Source organism: Anarrhichthys ocellatus, unplaced genomic scaffold (genome assembly GCF_004355925.1).
Source record: "Anarrhichthys ocellatus isolate YVR2014 unplaced genomic scaffold, GSC_Weel_1.0 scaffold23, whole genome shotgun sequence".
Taxonomy (NCBI): Eukaryota; Metazoa; Chordata; class Actinopteri; order Perciformes; family Anarhichadidae; genus Anarrhichthys; species Anarrhichthys ocellatus.
This window is the reverse complement of record NW_022280053.1, coordinates 1,801,201-1,815,544: the sequence shown is the minus strand read 5'-3', so window position 1 is coordinate 1,815,544 and position 14,344 is coordinate 1,801,201. Positions and strand designations below refer to the sequence as shown.

Below are 14,344 nucleotides of genomic sequence, written 5' to 3'. Positions count from 1 at the left end.
TAGCACTCCATAGCACCTCTGTTTCAAGTTTGGTGGTTGTAGCTTGTTCCTTTGGTATAGCTGTCAGACTCCCAATGCTTTGGGCTGGGGGCGTGGCCAAGCACAGAATAAGGGTTAGGGTGATAGGAAGGTCCTAGAGCCTTGGGAGTGGGCTCTACCCCCACTAAAGCGGTCATTGCGGTTCGATTGGTGTCTAGCCTATTAAATATGTGCGACATTGTCATGATTAGCATATGAATTCTTGATTTGTGGCCAAAATGCATGTTTTGTGCTGCCACAGAGACCTTGACCACCAAATATTAATCATTTCATTATCGAGTACAAATGGATGTGAAGTTCCCTCTGGGCGTCCCGAGACATCTTTCATAGGAACCGTACGGACGGACAGCCTGGAAAAAATAATGCCTCAGGCCAAGGCTGTCACCGCCATGGAGGTATAAAACACGACCGTGTCACAGAAACTAGATTCATTAAAGAGTAAGATACACGGAAGTTCAGTCTCAACACAAGACAACATGTCAGCCCTGAACACTAGCATCACATTTATTCTTCCAGAGGCATGATGAAATGGAGCAGCAGACGATTTGTACTTTTTTTAATGTCTCTTATTTAACAATATATCATGTCACAAGCTTGGCGTGGCCGGTGCCGACATGCCGTGCAGCAGCTCCATCCGCCTCCTCTTATCCTTGGCACGGTTGATGGTCATCTTGAATAAGCGACAGTACGTCTCCACAGCAGCCGGAGTGTCGTCGTTCCCGGGCACCGGGTAGGTCACCAGGCTGGGGTTGCAGTTCGAGTCCACCACGCCGACCGTGGGGATGTTCATCTTGGCCGCGTCTCTGATCCCCACGTGCGGCTGGAACACATTGTTGAGCGTGGAGAGGAAGATGATGAGGTCCGGTAAGCGGACTCCCGGGCCGTACTGGATGGGGGCGTTGGTGAGGAGGCCGCCCTGCCAGTACCGCGTGTGGGCGTACTCGCCGCAACTCTCAGCGGCGCTCTCCACCAGGTGGACGAACTGACGCTGGCGGGAGACGAACAGTATGACGCCGCCGCGGTACGCGATGTGGGCGGTGAAGTTCAGGGCTTGCTGGAGGTGCTCCACGGTCTGGTCGAGGTCAATTATATCTTGGTCCAAACGGCAGCCATAGAGGTACGGCTCCATAAGCCTAGGAAAAAAGAAAAGAGAATTCGATTTCGGTTTAAAAATAGAGAGGTCAATGAAGCCAACTGTGCTTCCATTTTCAGGGTCACAGCTCTCCCTCGAGTTTAATATTGACTGATTGATTTGTCTGCGGTCAACTCTATCGAACCATTTTCTGTTCGGCTTTGTTTCTCTGATGTGGTTCCACACAGAGCTAGTATTAATACCAACTCAAGATGTATTCTATGTGCTTTAATGGAAGAGAACCAATCATATCAGATACTACCTTAGTGTATAACAGACTTTTTGACTCTGCTATGAATCCCACCACTGTCTCTTTATCAGCACACCTCACAACTTTATAATTCATCTCCAAATGCTCGTGTAGAAGTTCTAATTTTATTCCATTAATACTTTATCTACCTCCTATTATTTATTTATGTCCTGGTACTGCAGCAACAACCGCATTTCCTTTTAGATTAGCGGCGACATTTTGGATCGTAAACAAAAAAAAATAAAATGTTAACACTGGTTACACATTAAAACAGCACAGATGTCATAAATGTACTGTAATGGGGACATTATGTAGCCTGATATTAACACTGTTTCTAGTGTCTCTGTCTGGCAGACTGGAATTACTCACAGCTTTACTGCTCTGCATTGCGTCAGGTAATTTATTTCATTTAAAATCAATGTGTTGGAGCACAGAATCAAATTTTTGGTGGATTTGCTGCTTTACATAAGTTTTTATGTGATAGTAAATTGTGTTGTAACTGTTATGTTGTTCATTCTGTACACACTTCTGTCCATCCTGGTAGAGGATCCTCCTCTGTTGCTCTCCCACAGGTCTCTCCCTCTTTTCTCTCTGTTAAAGGGATTTTGTGGGAGAGTTCTTCCTGTTCCGTTGTGAGGGTCCCGGGACAGAGGATGTGTGTACAGATTGTAAAGCCCTCCGAGGCAAATTTGTGATTTGTGATTTTGGGCGACACAAAATAAATTGACTTGAATTGAATATCTTTGGGTTTTGGACTGCTGGTCGGACAAAACGAGTTCTTTATAGATAGATTTATAGATGGAAGCCTAAGAGCAAAACATGACTGGAATTGTTATGCATATGAGAAATAAAGAACCTGAAAACACACTTTCAGAGATGTTGATATAAAAATATATATTCTTTCAGTATTTTTTACATTTTAGAGACTAAAACAAGAATCTATTATTTAAGAAAAGATTTCTCGATAATGAAAATAACCTTTTCTTGCAGCCATGTCCGTCAAATGGAACGAATCAATAGAATTGCTTCAACATCATGCATTTTGAATTGGAGTATAAATGTACACCGACCTGTGTCTGCAACCTTTCTTATGGCCGAGATGCACTCGGGCGTCGAACAGGTCTTTCAACGAGATGAGCTCCGACACACGGAAGAAGTCCGGCTTCTCCAGTGGCTGGCTTATCACTTTGTCTGCGTGTAGGGAGACACAACATTACTAAAAGTCTGGTTTAAAAACATGACACACGCCTGCTTGTTGTGAGCTCACCTGAAACATCGTCAGCTTTGACTTGGGTCGGTTTGATGGATGCTGCAGTGGCGTACTGGTGTCCAGCACACGGGTACACAGCAGAGGTTCGTAGTCCCCAAAGCCCTGAACATGAGACACAAATTGGCAGCAGTCAAGACATCGGACATTAACTTATAACAAGCGAGTCAGTAACTGCTAGCTGCTAGCTACACACGTTAGCTGTCAAATAAATTGCTAACCGAACTGTCAGGATTATAAGCATCAACCAGAACAATACCACAACTGAATCTAGAGATATAATACTGTGTGACATTCAGACAAAGACTTACTTTGTCGGACAATTAGAAATACTTATGTGCAGATACCTTTCGTTAGCGCCCGGGCAGCCATGCTTGCTTCAGGAGCACCACAGAAGGTCAGCTCACTGCGACTGCGCGTGTGTAGTTCAGGGACTGCCGTAAAGTTGTGGTTCTGTCGTGACAGTTTGGCATAATAGACTACAATACCCATGACGCCAGATCATTATTTTTTAACTTCACAACTTTATTGAAAAACAAATGCACAACACTCGTGTTATTTAGTTATATAGATACTCCTGACATGGAACAAGTGTTTGAAACGAATGACACTTAACAAAAATGAATGCTGTAGCATGAGAATATAAGAATTCACCGCATCTGTACCAGGACAACCCAATGATATTTATAAAACAGCAACTAACTAATACCCGTCCACCAGTGAACTCTAATTATTCAGTAGCAGCATGAAAAAATGTAAAGAATAAATGCCCTTCATTTGCTACATTAACAAGTGAACTTTTATTTAGCGTTACGTATTTTAAAGAATCTCTTTAATATTGAACCTGCAACATCACAAACTGGGCGAAATGTTCTTTTTTCAAAATCCAACCCAAAATGCTAAAAATGCAAAAAGCAAATCCAACACCACTAGCCTGCAACATCAAATCCAAAGGGAAACCTGACATAAATATACACTCTTGAAGTGCAAAATTATTATTTTACATTAAATACTCAACAACCCACATACTGTAATATCAAACACTATCAAATGCAGTGTTAAGTTTTATTCCGTTATGCTGTGGTGGCTGGGTGCTTCATTTTTCCCTGAAAAAAAGATGAAGAACTTGGATAAGAGGGATTTTATATGACTGTGATCACTCAACGTGGAGACCAACCACACACACATACCTGTTCACTGGAATGAACTGAAGCTTTCTTTTGACACGTTGCAGAGCCTTTCTCTTCACTGGAGCTCTACCGTGAGAAGGAAGCGCCTGCAAGTATCGTGTAGTACAGGTTTCACACTCTCTGGATATGGACAACTTTTTACAAACAGCCAGATGGCGAGGAACAGAACAAGTTCCTTGCCATTGGTGGAGCTGAAGAGGTTTCTACTGAATATCTAGTTTCACCATAAAGGGATACAAATAATGGAGCAGAGTAAACTGCACCAGAAACTCATCTCTAGTTGTACCTTCTTGCATTTCTCAGCCTGGTAACTCCTGGTGAACATCCTGCTTCTGTCCTCTGTGGTAAGAGCTATGCAAGGTCTGAAGATGATGCCAGGGTCAATGGCACTGGACAAAGACCTGGGCAAGGCAAAGCAGGACACACATCAGAGCGGTGACTTAGTGCTCTACTAACTCACCCCCAAAGTCCGTCTTAAAGCCAGTGAACGCAGCTTGTAAATGAAAAACGGGAGGTGTTCCATCAGCCGGGAGCGTTACTGCGATGCAATTAGCATTCTTATTATACATCATTAAGGAGGATGAGGGAGACCCATTGCCTCTCGGATTCCACTCTTTATTACACAGATGCACTTAAAAGACACAGCAAAAGTTTTTTGTTTTTTTCTGAAAGAGTAAAAGAAAAAAGAAACACTTCTTACAAAATATTTACAAAACCTGGCAATGCACAGCATGTTTGGTAACTTTTTTTTTTGATAAACAAAAATAAATAGCTTTTTTTTCACATAGGAAATTCAAGAAAACTTCAACATGAAAGAGAAATGAACACACTAAATATCAAGCGTATCGAGACAGAGAGGAGTGGTTTCTGTGGAATCTAGAGCACTCGAGTCATAGAAGTAATAAGTCCAAGATTGTTATGGTGGCTTTCATCAACAACGGAGCTTTAACTTCCCATCCGCGAGTTTAAACCAAGAGCACTGTGTTTGAAAAACAAATGTTGGGAAGAATGACACGATATCTCCACGGTAGTCTAGAAAGGATATGTTCCCGTACCGAATGGTGTTCTGAAGCTGCTCTAAAAATGATGCCTTTTCAGGGTCGAGGGTATAATCCGTTTGAAAAGTGTACCACGCCTTTTCTCTTTATGTGAAGGAGTTAGAAAGGACTCCCTCAACCTGTTGTTTTCTGGAACTATCATCATGAGAGGAACTCAGATGTAGAGCTTTAGCAGTGTGGGGCAATGACATAAAGACATAGGTTAGGGTGGGAAGTGAAGAGACATGTTTAATACATGGCAGAAGCCCGGTAAAGTCATGGTAATATGTATTATGCTAGATGAGTTAGCATCTGACTGGTCTTTTTTTTAAATTATAAATCTAACTAATAAGCATTTAAGAGAACCGGCATATATTTTGATATGTGTAATTGCAAGTTATAGAAAATGTAATTAGAACATTTTAGCCATATTGCTGCATTCTGCGTGCATTTAGATTTGATGTACACCAGGACATGAGAGGATCTAAATCATATACTATACGTTTGGTTTTCTGGCTTTTATTCAGATAGCCCTAATGAAGGCAGTTATGGACACATTTAACAACAACAACTTTTTAACCTTTGCACATAAAGAACCTACATATCACAGGTAAATTAGGTAAGATATGTCATAATACCATGTATGTTTCTGATAAATATTGCTAATTTGTGTTGATAAATTCAAGCAATACATCGAAATCTTGAGCATTTGGTTTGAACCTTGAATCTTTATTTTGTCATATCGAAGTTATTTCTCGTGGTCACTTCTTTTTTACATAAAATCTGAAAGATATTTAAGACGATATCGTTTTCTGCAAATAAATATTCTGCATGTTGATGGTGGTACTACTCATGCAGTCTGCCTCTTGTGTCGCTGTATTGCTTTTCAAAGGTTTGATGGTGATATAAATTAACCTTTAGAGCACAAAACTGTTGTCATGGTGGTGCTATTGTGTTACATTGCCATATAAATGTACAAACACATTTAAAAAATGCCTGTTTTATCGTATAAACAAACATTCCCTTCCAGCCTATAAATGAATGAGCTTGATCATAACCTACATTATATATATCAGCAATCAAGAAATGAACTCGTAGAAAATTGGCTTATGATGCTATGGGACACAGAGGCCAAAGAAAATACTTACAATGTGGGAAAGCCCTGCTTCTTCTCTGGATTTCTGCTGCTGCCTGACTCACAATCTGCCTCATCTATAAACTCTTCCTGTGATCCTTCTAGATGCACTCGTTTATCGTCTATCTTCACGCTCTCGTCTTCTCTTTTTATCTCACTTAGCAAGTCTGCTTTCTCCTTTCCCTCGCTCCTTTCCCTGGTCCGAACCTGGACATGGTTGGTCCTATTAGACTCCAGTTCAACAAACACACTCTTGTCCTTAGACATGTGCACCATACTCTCCGTAGGGCTCCGTGCAAAGGGCGTCCTTGGATGCTGCCTGGCCGTAGACAAATGATTCAAAACAGGGGACCTGAACTTGGTATTCACATTTGTCTCTGTAGAGCAGGGGAAAGGTGCTCTGCTGGTTCTTGCGGAGGACCAAAAAGGGACTGCAGTCTGTGATTTGTGCCCCCCGCTGTGATATGGACTTCCTGATGCAGTCTCGCTGATTTTAGATGAAGTGATATGGAACGCAGTTCGACTGGTAGTCCTAGGGTCAGTCGCTGGGAGTCCAAGGCTCTGGCGCCACTTGATCGACTCCGCAATGTTCGGACTCACACCGGGCCGAACCCTCTCGATCTGTGGGGTGACATCCTGGCCGTCCCCTCTCCCAGAGAGAGGCCTCCATTGCTCGATTCTAGCGGCTCCCGCCCCATCCGCTGGTTCCAAAAGGCTGGGGCTGCAGGACTGGACCGATGGCAGGCGTGACTGTGCAACGTCAGCGGAGACGTCCGCCGGTGGCGAACTTTGCGGCGTTGGAAGAGGACGACTCCTCAGAGGAGATTGTCCAGAGAGAGGACTGATGATTGGAATCTCAGCCAGCTGATTTTCCTGTTTGATGTCTTCACCTCGAAGTGCTGTACAAACCTCGACAGTACCATTCCTCGATACATCTCCACCTTTACTTTTCTCTGCGGTGGAGACTTTGGCCTTTTCAGCAAGAAACCTTTGGATCTCTAGCTCAATGCCATCGTCGCTGTCTACTGAACTGCTGTCTTCCTTTACCTCACGAGTAGTCTGAGTATTGTGCGGCAACGGGGTGTTTTGACCCCCAAATGCTGGTTCACCGTCATGTATATCATCGTGCTCTTGACTCTTATTAGGAAGTGTATGTTGTGAAACGCTCTGTTTACTCAGTCCAGCCTTGTCTTTCATGTCATTCTTACTCTTTTCTAGGTTTTTCAAAAGACTGCGCTTGGAAAAATGATCAGGTTTCAACTTTTTGGTCTCTAAAGCATTTCCAAGCTGTGGTTCTTCATCGTTGGGACACAGCCTTGATTTCCGCTTCAAGTCTCTTGTCTTTTTCTTTGACTTCTTTTTTGTCTTGAGCAGGTCTTTAATAGCGCTGTCAAGGTCCTCATCGCTGTCAAGTGAGCTGCTTTTGTCTCCACTCTGCTCCATCTTATATAATCCAGCCATTGGGTGTGTTTGACTTCTCTGGGATTTTTGCCCATGCTCAGGTGAAGGTCTCGGGGACGTTTCTTTGACGTTGTTATCTGTCCCTGACGTGATGGAAATGCTACAGCTTCCCTCTTTCTGTTTTCTTCTCTGTGTCAAAGACAATCTTGAAGGTTTCTTTTGGGTTGCAACTTTCACTTTCTCCGGTTGATTTCTACACTGAGGCTCTTGAGTCGCAGCAGCGGGCATCTGTTTGTGCATTTGGGCCTTCTGCTCAAGAAATGTCCTGATTTCCTGCTCTATCCCATCTTCACTATCAATGGAAGTGCCATCGCTGTCTTCATCTGGGCAGTTGTCAGGGGGTGACGATTGCAAGGAAGATTCGGTAGGAGTGCTACTGCTGAGGCCAACACTGGGATGGAAGGCCTCGGGCATGACAGTTTTTGAAATGTCCAGTATTGCCTCAGCACACATGAGCTCCACAGTTGTATTAACCTTTGGAGGGGCAGGGCTAGGTTGCTCCTTAAAACCATCTTCTTCAAACAAAAGCAATCCATTTCCTTTACCATTCGAGCGCTCTAAAAGTGTACTCTTGGGTATGAAAACAGGAGGAGGAGGAAGTTGAACAGATTTGGCTTCTTTCTCTGCTCTGGTCCTTTTCTTTCTCAGTCTGTGTTTCTTCATGTTTTCCGTGCTTGTACTGGTAAAGGGTTTCTGCTCGTGTAAGAATGGCTTCAGGACACTCTTCTCCCTGAGTTGCTCAAGCTGGTAGGAACGAATAGCTTCCTCAATCCCATCATCACTGGTGGAGTCAGACTCTTCTCTGAATGCAGGCGGAGAGAAAGTTTCCGTTTTGTTCTGCTGCTCTTTTTTCTCCAGCTGGTATCTTTGAATGGCTTCCTCAATGCCGTCGTCACTACTGGAGTCATTTGACACTTCGTCTACCTTAAGTGTGACCGGGCACTTTACTTTGTCGAAAAGGCCGATTGTTTTAGAGAGCCGCTTTGTCTGCTCTTTGGGCAAGGCTTGACTTGTATTAGTTGTACTTGTATTTGAATCCAATTTCTCAACTGCGTTGTCATTTAGGAGGGCCCTGTTTTTGATATACTTTTTTATAGGTATAACAGCTGGTGCTGTGGAAGTCTCAGCTTCCATACTTTTTGGAAACTGGCTACTGGCAATCAAAAAGGTATTGCTGTCAGAGATCTGGTTGGAATCCTCAGGAACAGGAGAGCTTGTCCTGGGAATCTTGGATGATTGGAGAAATGCTAAGCATGGTTCCGCCTTGCGTTTGTGATCATCCTTTTCCTTCAGGTATTCCAGTATAGCCTCCTCAATTCCTCTGTCCACAGAAGCATCGCTGTCAGAGTCACTGAGCTCATGGTTGATTGGGGAGGTAACATCTGCCTGTTGGTTTTCGGTGGAACCTGTAGTTTTGGACTTTTGGCCCACATAAGAACCCATTGCAACCTTGCAGAGTTGGGGATGACCGTCGTGTCCTGGTGGCACATTTTCCTCGATCTCGTCGCCCATCTCGAGTGAGGACTGGGTGCTCCTAAGGCTCTCTATGATCATCTGGACCTTATCTGAGATAGGTGTGCCTCTGGTGGACAGCTCGGTGTCAGAGTCATTGAAGCAGATTGGAAGGCTATAGCCTCCAGGTGGGCCACATGTTCTCCATTTTGTTGGCGTCGCTGCGACAGGAGGTACATTCATCAAGTACATTCTAATGAAGTGAGGTGAGGTCCTCGACCATTGGAGTGCAGCTGCCTCCGATCACACTCACATTGTTCAATCTGAGAAGAAAACAGAAACAGGGAATCAGTGACAGGCAAGTCCTACGACCAATGTGTGGGAATCATGTATCAAAATATTCGGATGACAAAACATTATTATTCACTGTGTCCACATGTCGGATCCTTTTGTAAGAGCTGTGAATTAAGTCGGTTATGCCACTGGAGTATTGTAAACTGAGCCAACAAAAGTAAAGTGTCTAAGACATCCAGATTTCCATTTTGTCAAATTGTTTACAGAAATCTTCAATTATTTCAAGAGATTTTTAGGGACATTTCAGGGAGCTGACAACTACTACTCACAACCACCAACACACATTCAGAGGAAATACGCTGCAGTTTACACTTACAGTAACTGATTACTTGTAAAATGTTAGAAAAAAATGCCCATATGATAACTTCAAGTTATAGTACTTTATATGCAAGTATATATAAGTAAACTTATGAATATAGTCAGCTTCCACTAAACCTATGACTATCCGTTGATAGCTAATTTCCTCTCCTTTACTTAACCCATCAGAGTAGACAACACTGATGGAGACACCCACTCACAATACATATCCACAGCTACATATCCTGAATATGCAGCAGAATCAGCAGCTTAAGTGCTCTGCTGCCATCCTGTGGAGGAACTCGATGTGACCATTCTGCAGTACTTTATTGAAGGCTGCATGTTGTTATCATGTTAAATGCAATGGTGCTGCATGGTTCTGGGAGATCTGACTTAGTGCGTATTTGTGTGTGATTTGAGGAATATTTGGGAGACTACAGATGGCTGTGTGTACAGTATGTACGATGTCTGCAGCTTCCTCACAGTTTAAGCCTTCAAGTGGCTGGCTTTAGTCAGTCTCTTAGTCCTGTTTCAGTCCCTTGACCAAAAAGCTCACGTAATTGCTAAGTCAGTAACTGTAGGCCAAGTCAAGTGCATAAAAGTAATTTCTCACCGAAATGGAACAGGATCAAGACTAGGAATCTAATAAAAGTGAAAGGAGGCAGTGATGCTGAAAGACTAACTGTGAAATCGCTGAAGAATGTGTTCAGGTACATTCTGTCCCACTGAGGGAAAGAATGGACTCCATCATCATGGCTCTGATATAACCTCAGGTCTTTCAGCAATTGTCCCAATTTGTCCAGTTAGTAATCCAGCCTTGTGGCTGTCGTCAAGCTGTGATTGGAGTGTTAAATGCATTCAATAAAGCACATATAATACAAAAAATAAAACGGTATTCCATTCCACCCTCATATGCGAGGACTTTGCACACACAATCACAGTATACTCTTGGGCGTGGTTTTTCTGTTTTCCTATTTCATGATTTGACTGTGGCAGTAATAGTGAGTGCTTAAAGCAGACTACTCTGGTACAGCTTACTTAATAATCTTGCAGTGACTGAGATTTGCTTTCAAACTCAATTCATATCCAAATAACTAAAAAAATAAAAGGCATTTTACATGCTCTCCTTATGTTAACTTTTAGGTGGCTAAATAAACCACTTTTTCCCTGGGGGCTCCATGGAACCCACCAGAAAGCCCCTATAGATCCCCAGACCTGTGTGTTGATTTGAGAACATCGAATATGAATTTACAGCACCAGGCAGGTATCAAAGGAAAGATTTTTGGATGACTTGAGCACATGCACACATTTGTAAATGTACATCTTCCAAATTATTATAGGAGTAAAAACTGATGTTACAGGTTGTTGTGGGTAGTCCTTCCTTTTATTAAGGAGAATCCAGAGTGTCAGTGGCAGGCTAATGGCTAGAATTTGACACAAATGAGCCCTAATTCCTTCAAATTAAACGTGTTAAATTATCATGTTTATCCAATCGGTCGTTGTCCTCTCAGCACCCCCTCTCCCTTTCAGTTTTAGGGCAACATTGGATGTTGTTTAAGCTCTCATCGATGGACAGATTTGACTATGCACACATCAACAAAGTAATGCAATACAGAACAAATATGGAATGGTGTCACTTCATGAGCAGGCTGGGCTGCTGGACTACAGTCACCGGTTGTGAAAAAAAAGTATTCAAATACTTTATGCAAATATAGCTGCAATATGAAAATTGTGTTAAAGAAAGTATCATCAGCAAACTGTACTTCAACCATAAAAAGTAAAAATACTCGTTCAACCTATATGTGTATATTTTTTTGGAACAATCCAACGTATTTCATATCCAAGATGTATATATATATATTTTAAATCAATCTGCAAAGTAACCTGTAACATCAAACTTAGATAAATACCTAAACTATCTTAAACTGTAATTCTATGATACTTGACTAAGTGTAATGTAATACTTTCCACCACTAGGGTTAATATATCTTGCTTTTGGACAGATAGGTGGATAGATTTCACATTGTGTCTTTTAAAACCAGATCCATACTGGTTGTTTGTTTAAGCAGTTTCTGTTGCGCCCAAGTCGAAAACTACGGGTGCCTGCCAGGCTCAGACGACATCGGATGTTAATGTCGCACCTGAACCTAATACTACAGCGATACTTGTCCAGAGATGAACGGTGTTAACAGCCGGTGTTAGTACCTCCACGAACAAGCATGCTGTCGGACATTAAACCCGTTTAAAAGTCGCCATGCAACAGCCTTTGCTTAGCCTACCTACCCCCAAATGTAACGTAAATCCTCCCTTCCAGCTCCACATGCACCCTGCAGGGGAATGAACAACCCGGCTACAGACAGCAAGAGACGATATGTCCAACTCTTAATCATCGTCCCCCTCAGTGATTAAACCTTGATAAACCTGGTATAAAAGTGCGACTAAATGCAGGAAACCAGGAGAGGTCACGAAGAGACGCCCATCTGAAAAAAACCCCGCCGAGAGGCGCATAAACCGAGCTAAAAATGTAGCATAACGTAGTCGTATGCCAACTTTGTTTGACATATATGTACGAAGAAAGTTTCACCACACATGCCAAAATTAGTGGGTAGCATTTTCTGTATTACATAAGCAAACTGTGTAATTGCGCGTATTTTCCCTCCCCGGACGCTTTCCTGGTCGCATGATTGAAACCCCGGCTGTCCTCGTAACCCTCTAGCGGCACGGACTGCATCGATGCCCGGCGTGTAGCGTTAGGAGACTCCGCAGAGCAACCATGTTTCTCCGTTCCGGCCATGGTTGTCAAAACAAAAAAAACCTCGATATTCGGTCGCTAACACCGCTGAACGTAAATAATGTCCGTAAACACTCATACGTAGAACAATATGGTTACATTTGTGGTGGAAATGGATGAGGTAGTGTGGAGCATCGGGGGGATAACCGTGGCTAGCAGTCGGTGACTTGAAAGACACAGGCGGGCCTCTCGGCTGCTGCAGCCCCGGCAAAGAAAGCCTTTGTATTGAGCCACAGCTTACCCTCGGCTATTTTTCCACACCGCTACAGCCACAGAACACAAGTGCACAAGTTTAACTCACCCATATGTGAGACAAAAACCACCTCTACAGAAATAGTGGGTTCATTGCTGCGTTGATATGAGATGTTAGGAAAGCCGTCGTGGAGATATTTCGGTGTCCGTCGCACGCTCACACACACCGCCTGCAGCACTCGCCGTCGAGTCCCCCTCCGCTCCGACTCCCGGGCGGGCCAGCAGCTTCCTTATACCCAAAGTCCAACCCTTCGGTCCAGCCAAGCATGGAGCCATTCAAATATGACATCTGCATTTTTTAAATGTCCGCTTTACATTTTCACGTTTTACATAAAAAAACCACAACGATGTATGTAAATTAGAAAAGTTAATGCTGCGTTAATAAATGAAAACAGGTTTTTCCAAGAACAATTAAGTGTCAAATAAACCTTAAAAATACTTTTTTTATAGTATCCCAGAGACAGAACGATTATACAATTAAAGATTGGATAAGTCTTCTCATTAGGAAGTTTCATATCCAATATGGGAGTGGTTTGATACAACTCCCAATAACATATCTATTTTGGAACACAATCCCACTACTACCATTATTCAGTAGTATTTAGTTATTTACTTGATAAATGTATATTAAAAGTTTTTTCTTTAATATCTGTATTATACTTCTAAAACAGGCCAGATGTGCCAATGCGTTCCATCCAAACAACTCAACAAAGAGAGTAAATCTAATTTTTTATTTAATTGCAGACATGCAGACATTGAAATATCATTCAAGATCCAGAAAAATAGATCGTGTTGTCATTCAGTTAGGGTTCGGCCCCCTGTGACTTAATCTAAATGAATACTGGTGATCTATGCACGGTTTATAAAAGCAGACTATATAGCTTAAATTTAGAGAAAATGTAAGTCACGTCTGTTAGTCGTTCAAATATATTTAATTAAAAGGCATATTTAAAAAAAGTTTTTGTTGTTTCTCTTTGACTTCATGGAATATTAATCCTCAAGAGTTGTGTCTGACAGGATGCATGAGTCAGTCACATAACTCAATGCAACTCTTTTCTGAAGGTTGCTCTACATATTGGGGTTAAGCACCTGTGTGCTGTTGGACATGTCAACTTCTTGCATCTAACATATTGAGACTCATCTCACTGTCTTTTCTCATTAACCCTGAAGGAATCGAAGCTAATACTACAATTTAAAGCATTGCATTGTGTGCAATATCTTAACTTGTAACCCTGTTTATTGGAAAAATATTTTAGATCTTTGTCAGAGGCTTTGGAAATCTTTTGAAACATGCTATATTGGGATATGGGAATAAAATTCGGGATGCATTTCAGATTTGTTTTAGTGTATTGTCCATTGTATTTTACACAGTGTGTATCATTGTAAAAAGAATAGGAAGTCAACAAAAGGGCGACAGTATTAAATATTGTTGATTCAGAATACAGAACAGACATGATGTATTTCACTTTATACTTTCATGATGTATCTGTGATTTGGGACTGTTGCCATAGTGTGTAGAGTGTGCCACAGTTTGATTTGTTTCTTTCCGGGGATGTTCGTCTGATCCTAAAAAGCAGCACTGTGTCTCGAGAGGCTGTTTATCCATCAAAGTGTCTGACTGTTTGCCTTCTGTTTGTAAGCCTCCTCTGTTTGCTGTTAGTCATACAGCGGAGTGTACTTAATATTT

General features: G+C 42.3%; 2 protein-coding genes across 3 annotated transcripts; both read right to left on the bottom strand.

The window, feature by feature from the left end:
• Positions 1-527: 527 nt before the first annotated feature.
• Positions 528-3,184, bottom strand: mrps2 (mitochondrial ribosomal protein S2). The gene is made up of 4 exons (XM_031860168.1): positions 3,036-3,184; positions 2,689-2,793; positions 2,492-2,612; positions 528-1,172 (listed from the first exon to the last, which is right to left on the bottom strand). The coding sequence occupies exons 1-4, from the start codon at positions 3,178-3,180 to the stop codon at positions 626-628; spliced, it is 918 nt and encodes a 305-aa protein (XP_031716028.1). The 5' UTR covers positions 3,181-3,184; the 3' UTR covers positions 528-625.
• A 524-nt stretch (positions 3,185-3,708) lies between these two features.
• On the bottom strand, positions 3,709-12,847 carry ppp1r26 (protein phosphatase 1, regulatory subunit 26). 2 transcript variants are annotated; one of them, XM_031860166.1, is made up of 5 exons: positions 12,707-12,847; positions 6,064-9,286; positions 4,165-4,279; positions 3,879-3,964; positions 3,709-3,794 (listed from the first exon to the last, which is right to left on the bottom strand). In XM_031860166.1, the coding sequence occupies exons 2-5, from the start codon at positions 9,213-9,215 to the stop codon at positions 3,785-3,787; spliced, it is 3,363 nt and encodes a 1,120-aa protein (XP_031716026.1). In that variant the 5' UTR covers positions 9,216-9,286; positions 12,707-12,847; the 3' UTR covers positions 3,709-3,784. The 2 variants fall into 2 exon arrangements, with proteins under 2 accessions (XP_031716026.1, XP_031716025.1); XM_031860165.1 differs by lacking the exon at positions 3,709-3,794 and having other exon boundaries at positions 3,820-3,964.
• Between the last annotated feature and the right edge of the window lie 1,497 nt (positions 12,848-14,344).

Coding starts and splice junctions, on each gene's coding strand:
- mrps2 (XM_031860168.1), bottom strand. CDS start 3,180: ATGGGTATTGTAGTCTATTATGCCAAACTGTCACGACAGAACCACAAC. Junction 2,613..2,688: donor CAAAGCTGACGATGTTTCAG/GTGAGCTCACAA, acceptor CCCTACACGCAG/ACAAAGTGATAAGCCAGCCA. Junction 1,173..2,491: donor AAGAAAGGTTGCAGACACAG/GTCGGTGTACAT, acceptor CTTTTTTCCTAG/GCTTATGGAGCCGTACCTCT.
- ppp1r26 (XM_031860165.1), bottom strand. CDS start 9,215: ATGTACTTGATGAATGTACCTCCTGTCGCAGCGACGCCAACAAAATGG. Junction 4,280..6,063: donor AAGCAGGGCTTTCCCACATT/GTAAGTATTTTC, acceptor TGCCTTGCCCAG/GTCTTTGTCCAGTGCCATTG. Junction 3,965..4,164: donor AGGCTGAGAAATGCAAGAAG/GTACAACTAGAG, acceptor CGATACTTGCAG/GCGCTTCCTTCTCACGGTAG.